Source organism: Nyctereutes procyonoides, unplaced genomic scaffold (genome assembly GCF_905146905.1).
Source record: "Nyctereutes procyonoides isolate TBG_1078 unplaced genomic scaffold, NYPRO_anot_genome, whole genome shotgun sequence".
Taxonomy (NCBI): domain Eukaryota; kingdom Metazoa; phylum Chordata; class Mammalia; order Carnivora; family Canidae; genus Nyctereutes; species Nyctereutes procyonoides.
The window spans coordinates 16,172,937-16,190,358 of record NW_026575133.1 but is presented as its reverse complement, the minus strand read 5'-3'; the positions used below and the strand labels follow the sequence as shown (position 1 = coordinate 16,190,358).

Here is a 17,422-nt window from a genome sequence, read left to right as displayed (position 1 = left end):
GTGTTTAGTCGTTCAATTGTCGACCAAAACAAATGTGCCGATGGGCAAATTCATTATGGCAATCCCGCATTTCTGCATTAGTAAGGCATTTTCACTTTTATTTATTTATTTTAAAAAAGATTTTAGGGATCCCTGGGTGGCGCAGCAGTTTTGCGCCTGACTTTGGCCCAGGGCGCGATCCTGGAGACCCGGGATCGAATCCCACGTCAGGCTCCCGCTGCATGGAGCCTGCTTCTCCCTCTGCCTATGTCTCTCTCTCTCTCTCTCTCTCTCTCTTTCTCTGTGACTATCATAAATAAATAAAAAATTTAAAAAAAATAAAAAAGATTTTATTTATTTATTCATGAGAGTCGCAGAGAGAGAGGGGTGGGCAGAGACACAGGCAGAGGGAGAAGCAGGCTCCATGCAGGGAGCCTGATGTGGGACTCGATCCCGGGTCTCCAGGATCATGCCCTGAGCCAAAGGCAGGCGCCCAACCGCTGAGCCACCCAGGCATCCCAGCATTTCAGTTTTAATGGTGCAAAACGAATGTAGAAGGCAGACCCTTTATTTTTTGTCCCTACTAAATCCACCCTGATAGCAGAAGCTATTTCACTGAGGTTAGTCTCCAAATGCATGTAAGTCAGAATCAGGAATAACTTCTGCAAAATTAGAAAACATCCATAAATCTCATGAGCCGATGGAAAAAACTATAAATGGGTACGCTTTGGCATCCTCAGAACCCACTGGAATTGTCAGTCAAGTCCAGTTAATGGGAAGCTCCCTGTCGACAGCCAAACAAGCATGCAAACACATCCTACTTTGTAGAAAACGGAACAAGACAAATGGCCCTGTTGCAGATATAGCCTTGAGATAATGCTTTTGAATTTCTCTAGAGGTGCCCATCTGAATACATATAATCATTTTGCTTAATTACATTTTTCTCTAGATATGGACTACTCAATAAACAGAACACACTGGGGGCAAGTAAGGGTGAGGGGCTCTTTCTGTATAAACAGAACACACTGGGGGCAAGTAAGGATGAAGGGCTCTTTCTGTAAAAACTCTTCCCTAGAGTACGCCATACAATGTTAGGTAGACTAACGTGGCGCAAAGTAATTCTTGCCTAACAATTTGGCCTTTCAATCAAATTTTTCAAAAGGCAGCAGAAATGATCAGAAAAGTAATTTTATCCTCTTCCGCTTTCTATTTGAAGTGACCATCATTAACCTCAGTGGGTGGGTCACGTGCGGAGGGAAAGGACTCTTGAAGGAGTAAGTTTTCCCAGTTTTACAACCACTGGGCGTTTTGCTCTCATGGGCTGTCGGGTGAAGGGAAGTGCTGGCCCAAGGCATCTTCAGGGTCTCTGCTCCCTGCCTCAAGCTCTGGGCCTTTACTGGAATAAACCTGCCAGAGTTTCTAAATGGTGCAGGGAGGAACTCTCTATCCTAAACTGGAACCATATTTGCAAGTGTGTGTTTAAAGTAAGCTAGACTTTCACAATGTCCCAAATCGAGACTGGGCAATTGCCTCTTGAGGTTGGCACCACTTCCCTTTTTATGAACAAAACAACCTCAGCAATTATGGGAAAAAAGCAAAAGCAATGCAAATAAGCCACCAAATCCATTTATCTTTTCCACCTTAAACATTAAAAAATATAGATTTTTTTAAAGGCTTAGGAAAATTAGACGCCTTTTATAATAGGTCTCACTTCTTATGTCCCTTTCTTCTACATACTATGCTTCTGACTACAGCTTACAGAATCAACCCCAAATTAGAAATCGTGAACTTTTAAAATACTTTATATAATTAAATGCAAATGCTTCAGTCTGAAATGACAGCAGTAAATACCATGTGGGAAAGTTCAAGGTAGGTACCATTTAAGATAAATATTTCTTTAAATTGCAAGTTTTCATTTTTGGAAACTAATGGAAAGACAGACCTCAAAAAACTCATGTGTTGCATTTCCCATATAATTTAAAGATAATTCAATGAGTGGAAGATGGATTTGTAACTTTATTCAGCGTTGACTTTGCAACATTTGCTTTCTGAGATCAACTCAGATTAAGATTATTTTTAAGAAATGGAATCATCAAACTTTCTTTATAGGAGATTAGAAGCAAAAACTTAGCTCCCCAAAATGAGACTAACTCTGCCATCCACAGGCATGCTTCCAGACAGAGAGTTTTCTCCTAAATGCGTTCTCTTCCAGATCTTTACGGAAATGCAGGGAGTTTAAGTTGGCAAGATATATGTAAACCCAAGTCATAACTCACTTGATTCTTTTGTTTGATAGTTCCTTCATTTATTCATTCATTCCCCCACCGTTTCCTTCATGCAAACACTTCCTGAGTGTCCATTCTGTCCCAGGAGCTAGCAAAGCACAGTGGTGGTACAGCCTAGTAAGTTCCAGTCCCTGCCCTTGAGCAGCAAAAGGGTTGTGGGTGCCATAGAATAAATCAGGCAAGTCTGACACTGAGCTATGGGGTGAGGGCTGGGGGATGGAGGTGGGAGGGGAGAGTTGACATTAAAATAGATAAGCTATTTTAAGTTTGTAAATCAGGAATGCCTAGTTGCTCAGCAGGACAGGAACTGAAGAGCACATGTGATCCCTGCGAGACTCTGCAGGTACACAGCGCCTGTGGGTCAGAGTATTGCTTAGGTCTCCAAGGGTGGCACTCAGGAAAAAGTAACCATGGTACTTGGAATTCACTTTTTGAACTTCCTCTGGGGATAATTTGATCATTGCTTTTTCAATCACCATTTTCTACTTGGAAACTTCCTCTTGATGTTCTTTACGTTTTCCATTATATAGTTGCCTTGAGCCTTGTGTCAGGTTAAGTTTTTATTTGAAAAAAATCACATATAATTTTAACTCACTTGACATTAAAATTGTCTACAGTTTTAAATTCTCCTTAACTTGAAGGGAATTGAATGAATGGCCCTTCTGTCATTTAAAAAAAAAGTTCTAGGAGACAGGAAGACACACATCACTTCACTTATACATGTTTTGGTACTTCCTCTTGTTTTTATTCCATGTCTGAGTGCTTAAGTATCAGAGATTGGGAATCAAAGTGAGAGAATATAGAAAATATTTCTATTTGCTAATGATATTTCGCTTGTGATAGTGAGAGCAACATTTATTCATCAAACATTTATTGAGTGTATATTATGCACCAGGCACCAGGCTTACTGACATGGTGATACAGGGATGAAAGCCAGTCCTCTCTCCAGGGACTCGTGGTCTAGTAGAGGAGATGGGCAGGGACCCGACGAGTACAGCACAGCAAGGGTTCCCACAGTGCTATGTGCAGACTGCTGGAGATTTGAAAGCTCATTTTAGGTAGGACAAAGATGATTATTTTTTTATTTTAAATATTCATAACCACTCAACGTTTTATTTAGGATATTAAGTTATGCACTTAGTATATAAAAAAACATAACTAGCACATTCAAATCATGATTATATGGGTAATTCTCTGTGTAATAGAGCTAAAGAAGGAATTTAAGATTAAGCAAGAGTGTGCCAACTTAAAGAAAAATAGCAATAGAGGTATTAGATAGGTAGGGCCAAGACCAAAACTATGATGGTACTACTCAAGTCACTGAAGTTTGGGAAATAATGAAGATTAATGTGGGTAAATCGAAAAAGATGCCATTTTACAAGGGTTGGAACCCTCACTGTATGTTCCCTGGCCTGAAATAAGATGTCATGAAAGAGGCATATACTTCTAGGAGAGCACAGGGAAGGGAAGAACACTACTATGGCCTGGGGGATTCAGAGGGGTTTCCAGAAAGAGGAGACTAAGGATGAGAAGAAGTTATGTTGAGAGCAGTATTAGGGTCCTTTGTATGTAGAATGATTGAATCTTAAGTTTGGATGGAACCTTAGGGATCATCTGTTATACTGTCTGTAATTAACTATAAAATACTTCTGTATAGATAGCGTGACAGATATGTGTGTATTAGTTAGTTTTAATCCATACCCTGGGGGTAGTCAGTTTATAATTGAAGTGGCCTAATGGGAATACACACTTCAGGGGTGTTTAGTTCACATTTAAAAGACTAATGAAAAGCCACATTCCAGAGGCAGCTACTACAAGTATCTTTATCTTATTAATTAGTTACTCTTAATTAGCATAACTAATAATTATTAATGAGGGCATTAGAAATGGCATTGAAGCTATGTGGAAGGGCTAGAACTATTGTCCTGGGCACTCCCACAGCCTGCATGGAAAGGGCATTAGAATCTAGTGACCCTGGAATGGTGTTTTCGACTCTGGATTCTGACTGAGTCATTTAGAGGAGTCTTTCATCTGACTCTGACTAGATTAGCCAAGTCTTGTTGCTAGAATATTCTCATATCTGCCTCTAGCTATCCTTTCTGGCAAGTTGCTGTCAATGCACTCTCTTATCAGGGCAGAGGACAGGGACATCATTGGGCCCATAGGACAAGATGGATGGTGGTTTTTGTGCCTGCTTGCAAACACATGCTTCTAGGCGTGCAGAATTCAGAGATTTGCCTTCATCTTGACATATTACTTGGGAAGCAGGCATAGCTTCCAACCACCTCCATCTCATCTGTCTCCAACTGTAGCCACTGTCTACCATGAAAAACCCAGTAATTATGAAAGACCAAATTTACTAGAGTCAGATCTAAGCTAAACTTGCTCTCTCAGAGATATTAAGGGATTTTCCCAAGGTCACACAGCTCATTAGTGATAGAGCTAAGTTTAGGATATAGGGCTCCTTGTTAAAATCTTCCGGGCCAACCAATGGTTGTTGACTAGGGATGCTCACCCCAATCATCTGCAGAATTTTTAAACCATGCACATGCTCACATCCAGCCCAGAAGAATGTGACTGTAGAAGATCTGGCAGTAGGGGCACAAGTTTCAATGTTTTCTAAAAATCTGTGCAAGTTACTCTCTGATGTACACACACAAACACACACATACAAGTGAGAATCCCTGGACTATCCTGATACTAATAAGTACGAAATGTGAACCAGGTATTGCATAATTTGTATGGACCTGGCTGTGTGCCGCGTACTTGGCATGCTCTGTATTATTTTATTTATTTATTTATTTATTTATTTATTTATTTATTTATTATTTTAAAGTAATCTCTATACTCAATGTAGGGCTTAAACTCACGACCTTGAGATCAAGAGTCAGGTGCTCCACCAACTGAGCCAGCCAGGTACCTCTGTATTATTATAACAAATCACTGAATAAGATATCCTTAGCATTTTGCAGACGTAGAAGTTCATGCTGAGAGAAGTAAATTGTCCAAAGTGACAGCTTGTAAGTGGCAAGACTGAATTCCAACTCATATTTGCCTTTTCCACCAATCTGCTCTTAGCCATGATGCCCTGCCATGCACCATGGGACATAAAATTGCAGGGGAGAATTTCTAAGGCAGGGGTAATAGACCCACAGGTGAGAGGAGGATGACATAAATGAGCAAAATCGATCATACAGGAACTGTGGTGAACTGGAGACCATGTACCTCTCTAAAGGGGTCTGAATTTGTATGTATGTATGTATGTATGTATTTGGGGGGGGGGAGAGAGAGAATAAGCATAAACAGGAGAAGCAGCAGGCAGAGGGAGAGGGAGAACCAGGCTCCCTGCTTGATGTGGGGCTTGATCCGCAGAACCTTGGGATCACGACCTGAGCAGAAGGCGGGTGCCTAACTGACTGAGCCACTCAGGTACCCCTGGGCTCTGAGTTTTAATTGTTGACAGTTATTTTGAATGTTTTAAGAATAACTATGCAGAGCAACTGGAACACATTGTTATGGGAAGGCAAAATGGGTCAGCCACTTTGGAAAGGTTCTTAAAAAATTAAACATATACTTAGCTTATGACCCAGTAATCCTACTCTTAGATATTTACCCAAGAGAAATAAAAATCTAAGTCCACAAAAAGATGTGTACACAAATATTTATAGTGCCATTATTTATATTAGTTCCAAACCGGAAGCAACCTACACCTTCATAAACTGGTGAATGGATAAATAAATTCTATTAAATCTCGACTCAGGTGTATTATCTAGCCACTAAAAGGAATGAAACAGTAACACACACAATGACATAGATGAATTTCAAAAGCTCTATGCTGGTGAAAGAAGGTATATGCAAAAGACAAAATACTGTAGAATTCCATTTATATGAAATTCTAGAGAAGGCAAAACTTGACTGTGAGAAAGCAGATCAGTGGCTGCCTGTGACAGGTAGGAGAGAAGGGAACTGGGAGCAAAGGGCCCAGAGGAAACTCTCTAGAGCAGGAGCCCCGTTCTGTCCTGATGCATGTATTGTGCAGGTTACACAAGTGCATACCGTGACTCAAACTCCTTGAACTCTAAATGTGTGAATTCTGCTATATGCAAGTAAGACCTACTAACTCAATTTTAAAAACAAAACAAAACTGTAGACCACAAAAAAGAGAAGGAAAAAGTTCTGCTGGCCACTTGCAGGCCACAGCTTATAGTTTTCAATCTCTCGTCTCAGTAGAGAGATTTCGTTTTAGCTGCCCTCCGCTGCCCCCCACCCCCCAACCAAGGAAATACAAAAGATGACAAGAAGTCATCCATCATTCTCCCGAGGCTGGGCTAAGGAAAACCGGTGAAGTTTTTGTGTTCATCCCTTCCTCCTCTTCTCCTCTTTCATCAGGTGCAAAATGCTTCCATGCTGCCCCCTGGCTGTCTGGCACCTCCTACCACGGCACCCCACTTGTGTCTCCTTCGGAGGCAGCTCCAAAACCACCCTTCCCTTCAGCCCGCCTCCCAACCTCCTTTACTCAGAGGCTACTCCTCAGTGCACTGTGCGCCGCCAAGGCAAACTTCACTGGTTGGCACACCACCAGTGTGTGGCAGGTGCCACGACTGATACTGATTAAGTCACCACATCGGTACTGGCATTTGACAAAGACAATGCATGAAATCCTAAGATGAGTGCAGTTATTCCCTCTCAGTCAGTTAGGGAATACTTTGGGGAAAGGGGGCTATTTCTGGAACCTTCAACATTTATCTCCACCCCACAGTTGCCTGCCTGCTTTGTTTATACATACGCTTTGTCACCAACATTATCATGAACCACCTTTAAATGAATATATGTAAGACATCTATGTGGATAGTATAGAAGGGTATGAGGACACCTCAGTAGTATTTATCAAAACTCACGGTGTTCCTGAGGTGCCTCGATGGCTTAGTTGGTGAAGCATCTGCCTTCAGCTCAGGTCATGATCCCGGGGTCCTGGGATCAAGCCCTGTCACATCAGTCTCCCTGCTCAGGGGGAGCCTGCTTCTCCTTTTCCCTCTGCCCCTCCCTCTGTTCATGCTCTTGCTCTTTCTCTCTCTCTCTCATAAATAAAGCAAATTTAAAAAAAATCCCCTTACAGTGCTCTTAAATATCAGGTTGGGGAACTCTAAGTCATAGGAGAGTGAGCCCTTCTGTTTTCTGAAAAACCAATGAATACCAGCCCTATGCTGTTGGGCTTTCCTGAACCTTTACAAATGTCCTAATCACTTGATTAAAAAAGACAAGATAACAACAATATCAAATTGAACACAGTAGCACAAGCTATCATGTGAAGTTAAAAAGAAAAAGGCAGAACTTAATATTTGTATTAATGCCACATAAAGAAAAATGTTAACATATGAATAAACACTAAAAAAAAGAAGAAAAGATAATTGTAGGTGTATTGGGTTATGAGTGATTTTTTTCATTTTCTTTTAAAATATGTTTTCTTTTCTTTGATAATATTATTGATGTAATAAATACAAATAGAAGAAGAAAAAGAAATCATCCAGGCTGGATCACAGCTAGCACAGTGTGCTGACCTGTCACCCATTAGTTAATGTCTGTTGACTGTTCACACTTCCTTCTCCTTATAGATTTGAAGGTGAAGGCATTTTGTAGCAGAAACATGTCAGTTATATGCAAGAATTTTATCAACCCTTTAGTCAATGTTGATGAGGACAGTAGCTTCTTTTAAGGCTGGCTGCTAACCATCCCCATTTGCAAGTGGAAATGATAAAATCCAGAGAACCTGATTTACAAGGCAGGTGTGTACCCAGAAAGAGCCCCAGTGCCAGAGATGACTTTAACTTGGAAAAAAAATTAAAATGATATCTTGGCAAGACACATGGTTAATATCTTTTTCCCCAGGAACACCTGGATGGCTCAGTGGTTGAGTGTCTGCCTTCCAGCCCAGGACGTGATCCTGGGATCCAGGATCGAGTCCCACATCTGGCTCCCTGCATGGAGCCTGCTTCTCCCTCTGCCGATGTCTCTGCCTCTCTCTTTCTGTGTATCTCATGAATAAATAAATAAATAAATCTTTTAAAAAAATCTTTTTCCCCAAAACAAAACTGAATTAAAAATTTTAAGTCCTATCAAAACAAAATTGTTGCTTTTAAAACAAACAAGCAAACAAACAAAAAAGGTAGCACCATGCCTAGTCCAGTTTCAGGCAATGTAATGAAGTTTGATTTCAGGCTATCCAGACTCTGATACATGATCTAAAATCCTCCAGGATCTAGCTCTGCTTTACCCCTATGCCAGCCTATTCTTAGAGAAGAATCTGGCTATGTCCTACTGGTGCCCACACAGCATCTGAAGAGACAGCCAAGCCTAATGATTAAGAGAACAAGCTCTACAGGGAGGATTCCTGGGCACTGGCTCCGAATGGTATTTCTGATGGTGAGGGGCTCCGAAGGAAAAATCCTACCAGCAGGATTTGGTGGAGTAGGTCCATTCTGCGTTCACATTGAGCTACCTGTACTTGCAAAACCTTTCAGAATCCTTAGGAAAACAATGAAAGGAGAAAATAAGGCCTTTGAGACCAAACTCATCAGTGGATTACATGAAAGCTATGAAAGAACATGGCCTTTTAATAAGGATTGTTCAGCCTAGAGCACATGGTAGGTGTTCAATAAGGAATAATGATGGTGAGAAAAGATGGACCATAGGTTTTCAGGCCATTATGACTCTGCCAAGCTTTCATCTCCCCAGTGGAGAGTAAAGATGGGAAGCAGATGACAGCTGGACACAACTGCAAACATGTTGTGAGGTGACCCACATTCTGCTGTTGAAAGGCGAACATCAGAAAACTAAAGGCAAAAATCATAAAGTTGACAATAAAGAGCTGATTTGAATGATCTTCCATGCCTGCCTTGCAAGATGCTACCTCCCTATTCATTCTCTTTCCTCAGCCTGGAATCCCTTTTAGCTTTGCCTGGACAAATGTTAGCTCTCCTTCAAGGGCGATCACACATGCCATGTCATCTAGGATACCTATCTTGATTACTCCAAGCTGCCAATAATCTCGAGACTCTGGGAACTGTACACGGAGGTTTCTGATCATCACGTCTTGAGTTAGTACTTCCACACTCCTTATCTCTTTCTGATTAGGGACTGAATTTTCTGAAGGCAAGACTCATCCGACATCCCTACATACCCAGAAAAGTTCCTCTCACATGTTCATGGAGTAAATTATCACTTTCCTAATAAGTGGTTCCCAGGGTAGAAGCTTTTATAGGGAAATGAGTTCCTGTAGGTAAGTTGTCATTATTGTTGGAAATTAGACTTTTCCACATGAGGAACACAGAAGAGAAATGAGGGGTAGGGAAATGTGTGAGGATGCCTGGCCAAGGGTAGATGGGCTTGTACGAGGCTGTCATGATGTCGAGCACAGGCAGTCATGCCTTGTCTACAAGATGCATCAGTCATCTCCATCAGTGAATAGAGATGCCACAGCAGACTTTCCCAGGCAGTATTTGGAATGACCCCCTAAATCCTGCCTTCCTATATTACCGAGAGGGACACTTAAACCTCAAAGAAGATTCATCTAAAGAAACTGGCACGTGGGATTTCATTTTCCCTAAGGCTTCTATGCCTTGTGTCAGTAAATCATCAATAATTAAATAGCAACAGTTAAAACAAGACCACCCAGGCATACAGGCCCAAGGGTTGAGCTACAGAAATGGTTTATATGGTCCCCTTATCTAGGGCAATTTTAAAGATCACTCACAGTCTCCAGTTTAAAATGGTGCCTGGTTGATGGCTCCTGATGTTGCATCTATCAAAGTACCCATTAAACTGGGATGAAAAAATACAAGACAATGATAATTTACAACACCAAAACTGACATCATAAATTGCCAGAGCCTGGAAGGATTTTCTACCACTACAGAAAAACGAATGGGGATGAAATATGTAACAGTAGTCCACCCTCCACAAAGTCTGCTACTAGATTAAAAAAAAAATGCAATGTCTGTAAAAAGCAGAAACTGAGCAGCTGTCTCTCTTATGAGTAGATGTCGCAGCTTAGGAGCTATTTGGACTGCCATATTCATTCCTCTTTCTCCATGCTCTCTGCATCTTGTTTCCTTTCTACAGCCACTAAGAAACTAGAGCTCCCAGGAAGGCAATAAATCAACTTTGAAAAGCAATATGATGGGTATGGTGTAAGGCACTGAATGCTGGGAAGTGTGGTCTTCCTTAGTAAAGTGTGCCTGTGTGGGGTGGTGGAGGAGAAGACAGTTGCACATCCAAGGGCTGGACATTTCTCCTGCCAGAGTCATGGAGCACGGGAAAGGAGAATTTCCATTTCATTCCCATAAAATCTGGAGACAAAGGACTATCACTAGACAGAGCCGAACATATAAAGCTGCCATCCATTTGCAGATTCAAGAAGAGGTTTTCAAAGGTAACAAACCAAATAAAAACTCAAAAACAACATGAGGACGATGGAAAAAAGATCCTACAGAACAAGGTAAAGGAAACGATATTTTAAGAGTCAGAGCAAGAACGTGATTCTTTATAGACTTCTATATTACATACTTATCCTGAAAAAGTTCCTTGAGGTATATATCCCTGCTGACCACAAAACTAGATTAAGATGAGAGACACAAGAATGCCAAAGTCATAAATGAGAGAAACATTTATTCTCTTCAGGGATACTGCCTTGAGAAATTAATATAATCTATGAATGCAGACACAGCATTAGTGTATAGCAAGAGTTAGAAAAAACCTACACATTTAACATAAAGGAAATAATCCTATGAGAGAATATTATGCAACCATTATAAATAAGAATTATAAAGAGTTTTTCATGGCATGGGAAAATGCTTTCAATATAATCTTAATGTAAAGAGTGGGAGGATATAAAATTGTGTATATTGTATGATCTCAATTATATAAATAAAATACACAGGAAAATACATAGAAAAAGCTTGTAATGAAATATGCCAAAACTTTATAGTTGCTACATGTCACCACTGTAACTATAGATGGCTTTCTCCCTGTTTCTTGATAAATTTCTTTTCCTACAAAATAAGAGGTTTTTAAAACTTTTATTATTAGAAAAGACTTTTTAATTAGGAAAAAATATAATCACGAAGACAACGTGGAAACAAATATGTGTAAGATATAATATTAAGTGAGAAAAGCAACATAATAATCTGTGGGGATCATGCCTGAAAGAAGGGAACACCTGTAATCAAAGAGGGTAGTTTGTTTCAAGGCGGAGGAATAAAGTATGATTTAAAGAATTTTTTTAACTTTATTATTACTATTTTGTGTTTTATAGCAAAAAATCTGACTTCAAAAGAGTGCCCTGAAAAAAATATGTTAGTCATGTCCTCAGAGTGGTGGCATTACAGAAAAGAAACATTTCTGAGGCCAGCAACTACTTTAGATCTAGCCACAATTTCCCAAAGACTACTCAGGTTCACTATCATGTTCCAAACAATTACTATTATCACAGCTTAGGCTAAGCCCTTGGGGACAGGGCCCTTTTCTGGCTTACACTCCATCTCTAGACAGAGTGCTCACAAAGTATTTGGTGATGAGCAAATGAATAAAAGAAAGAAAGAAAGGCTATACACCACTTCACAGGTACAGCCTTTGGTAAAAAGATTTTTTGCATTCATTCAGTTTTTACAGTATCTCCAATGTTGAAAACTATAAGGATGCTTTGCTTCAAGGATACTCATCATTCATCATAGATTACATGCTCCATGGAAATCCACTTGGAGCCAAAACCTGGTGCCATATTTTTATTTCTCTTTTTCCATTTCAAAAGAAAAAGCTGTAGTTGATTCTAATTTTCCTGCAGGCAGAAGGAAGGGGAACTTTTTATGTATGTGAAAGAATGGCACCCCCCCAGCCACCTGAGGACAGTTCCTCCCAGGAACACCTGTTTGCTCCAATTGAAGCCTGTCCAAATTGAGTCCTGGGGATCGGGAGCTTGCTCTTCAAATGTCCCATCATTCTACAATATTTATTCCCCACCTGTTTGATGGCCATGATAGCTTGGGAATGCTCCAGCCAGGGAAAGCTGTTTCTTGGCCCTGACATAGCAGAGCTAACAGCAGCTAATGTTCACCCAGAATCTGGTCTGGATCCAGTTGCCCCAGAATTTAAAAATGCCTTTTTCCCTCCTTCTCCTTTTCATACTCTACCAGGCTTAGCAAAATTTCTTAAGGAAGAAGAGGTAAATAATTTTTCATCTTCATACCAACATGTTGCAAGACCAAGTTATCACCTTTCATTCTTTGTTTCTTAAATCTGATTTTTGGGTTTTCCACTCCTAGGCATATTGAATAGGTGCCCAATAGTAAAAATGAAGATTAGTAAATTATTTTCTCCAGTAAGATAACTATTAAAATCCAGAAGGTAAAACGTAATAAAGACGATCTTAAGCACATAATTTAACATGTAATTCGGGGAAAGGAAAAGATCCCACATCAAACTCCAATTATAATAGTGAAATAATGTTTTATTTAAAACATTCTAGCCATGAGAAAACTGTACGTTTGAAAAGCTTACATAAAGCCTTATAAAATAAGAGACCTTTTATCTCCTCCACATCCATGAGCTTGAAAATACTTTACCTATGCAATTTCAAGGCACATAAAAACCTCAGTGAATAAATAAAATGTTCTTTTTTTGCTTTATACAGAAGCTTTAAAAATTATCCATATAAATAGCTTGGCCTTGAACAAACAGATTAAAAGACCTAACAGGCTATGGTTTCAGATCATGTATACAAAATAGAAAATGAAAGCTTTCCTTTATTGGCTGGGCAAGTTTTCCCCTAACTAAATTTCTATAAGCCCATTTGATGAGAAAAGTTTAATTGGAATATATGAAAAAATTCAGTGTTTTAAAGTGATACACTTTATTTTTAATCAAATAATATGCCACAATAAAAAGTCACTGTACTCTGCCAATATTCTTTGCATCTATTCGTATAATAGTCAACACACAGTATAATTTCAAAGGTCTTAAAATTTTATAAATATATGATTTTAGTCAAGTGCATGAAAATTTTCAATATCTTTCTAAAACTGGGGTACAACATGTGAAGAAATTTTTCAAAATTGTTTAGAAATTGGATTATTTAGGTGATTTCAAGCTTGTGTTATTTGCCTGAAGAAAATCTTAAACTTCATTACACTTAAAAAGAAATCCTCAATGAGTCTTTGGATCATACTTATTTTCTGAGCAGGCACAGTTACAAGATGTTGGTTAACTTCCTACGTGCCCTCAACATGGCAGAGGCCAAATAGATCTAACAACAACCTCCAACATTCTAATTCTGTTGCTGGGAGTTACAACCTTAATGCTGCCATAGAAAGGGAAAGAGCAAACCCCACAGGTGGGTTGAGAATTGGGTAGTAACTTTCAGGCTCGGACACCTGCCACCTCTTCTATAAAGTCTCTCTAATCACAGGCCCCAGGGATTTCTCCTTCCTGTCCTGGCATACTGCATTTATCTTTCACTTATATACAGCACAAGTTACTATGTATTGTTGTTTCTTAAAGATATTGAACTACCTGGGAGTAGAGTTCTAAGCTTGTTGAATCTCCAATGCTAACACATTCCTTTGACACAGGAAACGTTAAATATTTGCTTTTGAAGATGCTAATGTTGCTGTTACTGCTAAAATGCTGCTAAGAACATGGCTTCTGTCACTAAAACCAGGACAGTGGGCCAAGTTCTGCCCCATTTGGGTGGAATGACCTTGGGCAAGAGTCAACTATGGCAGGTCTTATAACGGCCACAGTTGACTTATAAGAAAGACAACAGTGGCAATACCAATCCACAGAGTTCTTTTCAAGATTATATTAAATGAAATAATGCATGTGAATAGGCCTTACAAATCATAAGGTCCTATATAAATTTTAATGTGCTGTGATCATCTTTCAGGACATATTTTTGATACATGATCTGATTTCCTGGGGGAGCTATCCTGCCAAGTCTCTTGTTGAATTTTGTGGAAACTTCAAAATAAGTGTTTCTTATAGGTCAATGCATTTCTAATACTTGAAAATAGCAAAGTAATTAAGGGGTATTTAGTGAGAGAATTGTACATAGTTCTATAACCATGTCTCATTTCTCAATTCTTTGGAGCTAGTTGTGGATTCTTGAAAATTTTGTGGAAAATCCCCAGAAAGATACATATGCACACATATGCAAACGTTTTCAGAAAATTCTGATGGTTCAGAGACTCTGGGAAGCCCATCCCAGGAGACAGGCCACTGCCCTGTGGCTTGAGACAGAGAGTGTGGTTTCATGAGAATACCTATGGACCTGATTCAAACACCTTTAACTGATTTGGGGATTAAAAAAGCTGATAGTTTTTTCTTCCTCAGTGTAAAATCATTAAGGTATCAGAAGCAGAAAGCAGAGTCTCTTTTTTCCTAAGTAAACGATAATATTATAGCAGACTACAGTGCTGTTCTTTCATAAATTCCAAGCCTCTTCAATTCTCTCTGTAAATTTTTGGTAAAATTTAACATTCTGTCATTTTCTCCATTGATATCCGCACCTTAGTTCCAAAGTTCTTTACATAACTTTGCAAAGAAGTCACTAGCTTTTTAAATACGGCATTGAGGTTAAAAAAAAAAATGATGATGTCTCCTTTCCTTTCAGCTTCTATCTTGTCCCAAAACATAAGGGACAATTTAAAATAAAAACCGAACACAACTTCAATTAATACCAGCAAGGTGGCCAACTTCTGCAGCTTAAGAAATATTTTAATTACACTTTTGGATATTGACTATATTTCTTCACAGTGTTTTTTGTTTTGTTTTGTTTTTTTCCTCTTGAAAGCAAAGAATTCTTTCTTAATACCTAGATGACAAACTCTCAAGATGTACACAGTTGTTTCTTATTATGGCTTCCCTGGAAAACATTTCTGGGAAAGCACAATTCCCAGCCACTTACTTTGTTTACAACAGACAAAACTGCTTGTGTGGTATAAATAGGAGTCTGTCCTTAAATGCTGCTGAAAAATAAAATGCAGCCATGAAAAGGAGCCATTTCCTGCCTCAAAGGTGGCTTAAAAAAATTCTTCACTACTTTAGGAACAGCACCAAAGCATAAATAATAATTATCAATCACCACACAATAAAAGACTAATTTTACCAAAAAAAAAAAAAAGTGGGGTGGGAGAGGGAGAGAAAGAGAAAGAAAGAAACAACAAGCTACATATTCCAGAGATGCCCTCAGAATTGTCAGCACTGGAAGGTTTTCTTATCCCGCAAGATTATGAAACCCCTTCTTGTCCTCCTGCATTTGTGATGTATATCTATAACTCGTTCTTGTTTGTGCAGATAAGCCTTGCCTTGTCTCCCTAACTGCACTTTCAAAAGAAGATTCACAGTTGTTTGACTTTTGATCTGGGTAGCAGCTAGCTCGACCACCTGCACTGTACATGAGCTGTTACTGAGCCCGCTTTGTCCCATCTTCCAACACAGCAAGCCTTTTAAAATTGATGTGTGAATACACTAATTTACAATGTGAGCGTTCAAACAAAAAAATATGGTGGTGGTTGTGGTGGTGGTGGTGGCGGCGGTGGCGGCAGTGGCAGCAGCAGAAGGGGGAGGTTTGTGAAGAGAGAAGCCCTGACACTTGCTTTATAAAGTTCAGATATTGTTCACTGCCTCTGGCATTTAATGAAACAGATGGCCAGGGGCCTCCCTCAACTTACAATGGAGCAGACAGTGGTGCAAGGGTGCGGGGGCCTGGCATCGTAAAATGTTGTTTGGTGATGGTATATGTTAATAAATAGCCATTTACAAGGGGGGCCGAGGGCTCCATTACTTGTTTATAAGGAAGGCCTAGGGGCTCCTTGCTTCGAGTTAACAGCTCAAGGCTGCGTTCAAAGAAGGCATTGATGGTGAAGGTGAAGTGCAACCTTTACATTCTACATCATGCTAGAGAATGGCATGTATCCCAGGGACGAAAGGAAAAATCATAAAAGAAAAGTAGTTCAGGAATTAGGTCAAATTGTGGCTCACAACTGAGGAAAATATAAGATGCTTTTCTATTGCGATGAAATAACGGGCAGAAATATTCTGTTACTGTGACGTTACTTATTTTCTCTTTCAATGAGCATGTTTACATTTTTGTGAAAGTGCAACAGATAAAAACCTTCAGGGTTTCAACTAAATTATACCCACGTGAACCTACATAGCAACTGTGAAGCTATTCTGGACCATTCTTCCAAGGATTATTCCACTGATCAGGCCTCTGCCAGGTTAACGTGACCTGGGGCTAAACTTGACCAAGGTTCCTGACTGAGACTAACTTACAGTCCAGAGCTGAGGACACTGAGCAGAACCAGATATACAGAAACTTCTCATTCCCTTCAAGGTGAGGATGTGCCCGGGAACTGTCACCACCACCCCAAAACCATTCCTTCCAGGGCCAGTCTCTGTGGCAAGAAAGGCTATACTTGGCCTCAGTGGAAGGTTACTTTTACCTTATAAAACACCTGACAGTGTTTCCTGCTTTGCTTTCAGCTAGGACATTCCCTGCCTGTCTGGATATCTGCACAGAAGTGCGTTCAAAGTCTATGCTTTGGCGGTACTAAAGGGATTCCTTGGTTCTGTTTCATTTCTCTCTCACTTGGATTTCCGCCCCTATTTGTTTCAGCTGGTTGCACAATGTGGTGGGGAGCTCTATAAAATCCTTTGAGGGATGAGGTAGGGGATGAAAAAGGTCTCGAAGAAAATTAAGACGTGTAAGATGTAGAACTACAATAGACACAATGCAAAGCAGATGTTAAGGCCTTGTAGGAAGTACAAACTACTGTGAAGAATCAGGGCCAGGACAGATCATTTCTGGATGAGAGACTGATAAAGGCTTGACAGACAGAGTGGTATTCCAGGTGAGATACAGAGTACAGATCAAAGTTTATCTAGAACATTCTGAAGATACTATCTGTTGTTTTTGCCTGCCCACTATCTATTCCCCTTTCCTGCAAAAGCTCCTGGATTTTTCTGAGGAAACTATGCTTTGTCCATTCTCAGACTGAGTGTCCATCCTCTGCAGGAGATCCCAGGTCTAAAATGACCAATTGTAGATGAATGGGATTTTTACCCAACCGGAGCCAAATCAGAACCAGCAGCAAGACTCCATGCTAT

At 39.9% G+C, this 17,422-nt stretch overlaps 1 protein-coding gene across 6 annotated transcripts in view; it reads right to left on the bottom strand.

The window, feature by feature from the left end:
* Positions 1-17,422, bottom strand: part of VTI1A (vesicle transport through interaction with t-SNAREs 1A) — a 361,282-nt gene that overhangs the window by 126,081 nt on the left and 217,779 nt on the right. The window contains exon 8 of one of the 6 annotated variants that reach the window (XM_055345977.1): positions 3,089-3,297. The exons of the other annotated variants lie outside the window; for them this stretch is intronic. Within the exon in view, the coding sequence (XP_055201952.1) occupies positions 3,225-3,297 (73 nt within the window). The 3' untranslated portion in view covers positions 3,089-3,224. Of the gene's footprint in view, positions 1-3,088; positions 3,298-17,422 lie in introns of those variants that run through there. 6 annotated transcript variants of the gene reach the window in all.